This window comes from Dioscorea cayenensis, chromosome 4 (assembly GCF_009730915.1).
Source record: "Dioscorea cayenensis subsp. rotundata cultivar TDr96_F1 chromosome 4, TDr96_F1_v2_PseudoChromosome.rev07_lg8_w22 25.fasta, whole genome shotgun sequence".
Lineage (NCBI taxonomy): Eukaryota > Viridiplantae > Streptophyta > Magnoliopsida > Dioscoreales > Dioscoreaceae > Dioscorea > Dioscorea cayenensis.
This window is the reverse complement of record NC_052474.1, coordinates 563,251-567,763: the sequence shown is the minus strand read 5'-3', so window position 1 is coordinate 567,763 and position 4,513 is coordinate 563,251. Positions and strand designations below refer to the sequence as shown.

The 4,513-nt window shown below is 45.4% G+C and overlaps 1 protein-coding gene across 1 annotated transcript; it reads left to right on the top strand.

Moving 5' to 3' along the window:
- Positions 1-1,494: 1,494 nt before the first annotated feature.
- LOC120258056 lies at positions 1,495-2,580 on the top strand. Its single transcript, XM_039265394.1, has one exon. The coding sequence runs from the start codon at positions 1,495-1,497 to the stop codon at positions 2,578-2,580; it is 1,086 nt and encodes a 361-aa protein (XP_039121328.1).
- The last annotated feature ends 1,933 nt before the right edge of the window (positions 2,581-4,513 follow it).

The following is a 4,513-nucleotide window of genomic DNA, read 5'->3' as shown; positions in this document are numbered from 1 at the left end:
AGTTAGCTAAAGAGTAAGCATTGTAACCCATTATTGACATAGTGGATTCATGTTTAAAAGGCTCTAAGGAGTCCCGTGGTTTCTCCCTCGATTCGTAGGGTTTTCCAGACTAAAATTGTGTTCTTGCATTGTTGTATGTTTGTTCATCTCATTCTAACAAGAATTGAGGGGTTTAATAGTGTTTTATGCTTGTTTTGAAGCATTGAAGGGTAGTAGAAAAACTTGTGCAGACATTTGCAGCCTCAAGGAAGCTCTACAGGGTTGTTTGCAAAGTATGCGGGCAACATACGAGCCGCACAAGATCGGCAGTGAAGTTTGCGAGCGATTTGCGGGCGCATGAGCCCGCACATGAACAGTGATTTGGTAGACAAAGGCTCACGGGAAAGCTTACGCCCGCATATGGACCGCAAAGGGAAGACAGAGAGGTTCACGGGTAAGCTTACGACCGCATATGGACCGCAAAGGGAAGACAGAAAGGTTCACGGGCAAGCTTGCGCCCCCATACAGACGCATGTGAACAGTAAAATCACTACGGTGCAGTGAACAGTGAAATTGTTGCAGTGACTTCCGCAGACTTTTTCACTGTTGCATTACCAGAAAACCCCCAACAAAACCCTATATCTTAAACAGTTTTAAAAGAATTAATGGCCAGGATTGATTTCTAAATAAGACCCTATATTAATGGGCATGATTGATTTCTAAATAAAACCCTAGATCTTAAACATCTCCTCGTACCTTCGCAGCCGCTGTGCGTACATCTTTTCTTTTCTTCATCTCTCCAACCTTCATCTCCTCTGCAACTAGGCTCTTTTCTTCTGAAACTCTAGCAGTTGCCGCCTCCCTCATCATGCATAACGCCTCTCTTCTTCTCTTCACCACTCCATTTCTCATCACCTCCGTTTCATCCTTCTACGAGGCTCATGCTGGCAATAATCTCGACCCGAACCTCTGCATTGTGTCTAGGCGTGTGAGAGCTATCTGGGCATGTCGAGGATGTCAGATACGGTGTCCGACCATGTCCACGGTGTCCCGTGTTGAACACCTGCACAACACCGGTACGCCGGCGGTTTTGCTGTGTCTGTGCTTTATAGTCTAATATACTTGCAAATAAACTTTGCAACTTCAAGCCTAAAATATTTGTGCAAGTTAACAGAGTGCACATGGATAATTATGCTTTCTGTATGACATGAAGATTGATCAAAAGATATGTTAATTAGTTAATTTGATTTTGTGAAAATTTCATCAATTAGCACTTGTGTCTTCCAAATAAATATTATGGATCTGTTTTATCCCCTTTTTTGAATAAAAGAAAGAACAGTTGGATCACTTATGTGTTTCAATATGGAAGACACAATCAACTGAAAACATAACCTCATTGCAGAAGCCATCTTTATGATGACCCTTCCTCTCTGAATGATCGGTTTCTGAGGCTCGTCTCCAGTTTCTGAAAGAACAACCTTCCTTCTTCTGAACCTCGTCTTCGCCCCCCTTGCCATGGCAAGCGGGGGACAATTCCCCCAGTCTCTCCCTCGGCCCCATTCCACTCAGTCCTGGGCTCAAGTAGCCTCTTCTTCTTCGCGTACTCCGGCTCCTTCTCCTCTTCATAATCCTGATCTTCTTGTAAAATTAAAAAACTCTTCCCCGACTTTTGTCAAGTTTGATGGAGATTCTCTGTCCCGCGCTCATCAACGGTTCCAACATGCTCTATTCGGCAAATTTTTTGGCAAACCGCCTCCGTTCGAACAAGTGAAGAAATCTCTGATGGATAAATGGGCTTTTGTTGGCGAGCTCCAAATCTCTGATCTCCCGAACGGATTTTTGCTTATCCGCTGTCCCTCTCATGATGCCTCGCAGCATCTCCTCACTAATGGACCCTGGTCTATTAATGGTCTTACTCTTCAGCTTGCCCCTTGGAAGCCTTTCTTCGAGCCCGTCTTTGCTAAACTTACCACTGCTGCTGTATGGGTTCAGCTGCATAATTTACCGATTGAATTATGGGACGGTGAGTCCCTCGATACCGTCACTGCTCACATGGGCAATTTGTTGAAGATTGATGATCTTACTTTCAACTTAACCAGATCAAAATTTGCTAGAGTTTGTATTGATTTAGATCTCTCCAAGCCTCTAAGTCGCGGCTTCTGGGTTGGAGATGATTCTCAGAGAGTTTTTGTTGTTGTCCTCTATGAAAGACTTCCTACTTTCTGTTATACCTGTGGGGTTATAGGACATGGATCTAAGTCCTGCCCTCATGCAACAATAGCTGAAGAAGGTAGAACTTCTCCATCCCTTCGGGATCCCCGAAGGTCGGCGGTCAGTTCTCACCGGTCTTCAGATATCGCTGCTGAGAACGTGGACATGGATCATGCTTCTGATCAACCTCAAGGAGAGCAGAATCCTCCAACTGATCCCCCGGATTCTAAGTTTGGCTCTTGGATGCTTGTTTCCCGCCGGCGTGGTCGTGCCCGGAGCCGTGGAGCTGGGTCCTTCCCTGTTTCGGCTTTTGTTGGCGCGGCAGCCGAGGAAACAACGGCTCCCAACATCCCCGTGATGTCCCATCCCGAGGCACTTGGATTGGTGTGAAAAGTCGTGGACGCGGCGGTACTTTCTCTTCTCGAGCCTCCCGATTTCTTTTTATAACACTGACCAAGTTCCAATGGAGGATTCGTCTGCCCCACCTCCACTATCCGTTGACGACCTTGGAACCATACCCCCTCCTAACAATATCTCTGGCAATATCTCTGACAAAGGGACCTTTCTCCCCATGATGGAACAACTTCCAATAACTGCACCTCTTCTCCAAACAGCGGTAGTCTCGACTGCAATTGTCACTTCCACCCCCCCATCCCCACTTCCTCGAAACATCCGCTCTGGTTCCCCCCCTCCTGTTCTCCGTTCTTCTATTTCGCCCTCTTCCCTCCTTGCTTCAAATCCTCTTGTGATTCCTCATTCCATGGCAGTAGATCGTGTTCTATCTGTTCTTGGTAATGGAGAGTCGGAAGAGTGTGCAACGGACGACGAAGAAGTATCGGAGGGATCTGATGAAGATATGTCTGATGAAGATAACCCTAGCGACTCCATGACCCTCATTCAATACCAGTCGGAGTCACGTCGGGACGCGTTGGTGAGAAAAGGGTCCTTTGTACCTGGCTCTTCTCTGAAGAAAGGAAGATTGGAAGTTGGAGAATCCTCATCTTGATCCTCGTCTTCTTGATCTTTTTTCATGTTTCCACCTCTTATGGAAGTGCTCTTTCTCAAGTTTGTTTTTGTTGTTCTCTCTATATGTTTTATGGTTGGGACTAAGATTGTATGTTGGAATTGTAGGGGGCTTTCCTCCAAGGCGACTGTTAACCGCATCCGTCATTTGATGCAGACCCTACACCCTTCTTTAGTTTGTCTTGTGGAGACTCGTGCTAATGCTGATCGTGCCGATCGTTTCTGTGCCATGTTTACTCGTAATTGGAATTGGGCCGCCTTACTTGCCGATGGGTTTTCTGGTGGAGTTATCATTCTTTGGAATAAGCATCTCGGCCAGGTTTCCCCGATTGCAGTGTCTCGCCGCGCCCTCCATTTGGTTATTTCTTCGTCTCGTTTTACTAGCTGTATTATCTCTGTGATCTATAACTCTAATCACTTTACTTCTCAGCAAAAACTTTGGGTGGAGCTTTCCAAAATTTCGGCCTTGAGCTTTCCTTGGCTTATCATTGGTGATCTTAATACTATTGTTTGTCAAAATGAGCATCGTGGTGGCTCCTTCCGCTATTACTCCCGCAAGGCTTCGGCTCTTACTGATTTCATTGACAGCAACAATTTAATTGATCTTAATTTTTCAGGGTATAGATATACTTGGTGTAACAATCAGACGGGTCTTTCCAGACGCTGGGCCCGTTTGGATCGTGGTTTGGTTAACCTTGCCTGGTTTTCTATTTTTTCTTCTTACTCTTTAGTTCATTTACCTCGTATCTCTTCTGATCACGCCCCTCTCTTCCTGTCGCTTTCTTTACTTCCCTCTCGGCATAAGATTAACTTCAAGTTTAGTAATTTTTGGCTTGAATACTTGGGTTGCATTGATGCTGTTAGGGAGGCTTGGTCTTCCTCTCCTAATGGCAATCCTCTTCATGCTTTTACTCATCGCTTATCCCGTGCTCGTACTAATATTAACTCTTGGAGATCTGTAGGTCTAACCCCTCTGGACGCTGCCATCAAGGAGACGGAAGACCGAATTCGTTTTTTAGAAGCTGTTGATTCCCCTGATGTTGCTACTTCTGAATGCCTTATGAGTAATTATAACAGGTTCGAATCCCTGCAATATCAAAATTCCCTTAGATGGGCCCAGCGCGCTCATCTTCTTTGGTTGAAGGATGGAGACCGGAACACTACTTTCTTTCATAACTCTGTACGCATTCGAACTCACTTTAACACTATCTCCCAGGTCTCTGATTCTTTTGGTAACTCTGCCTCTGATCACCCTGCGGTTGAGAGTTTATTCCTTAATTTTTATACTAATCTTTGGACA

Coding starts and splice junctions, on each gene's coding strand:
- LOC120258056 (XM_039265394.1), top strand. CDS start 1,495: ATGGCAAGCGGGGGACAATTCCCCCAGTCTCTCCCTCGGCCCCATTCC.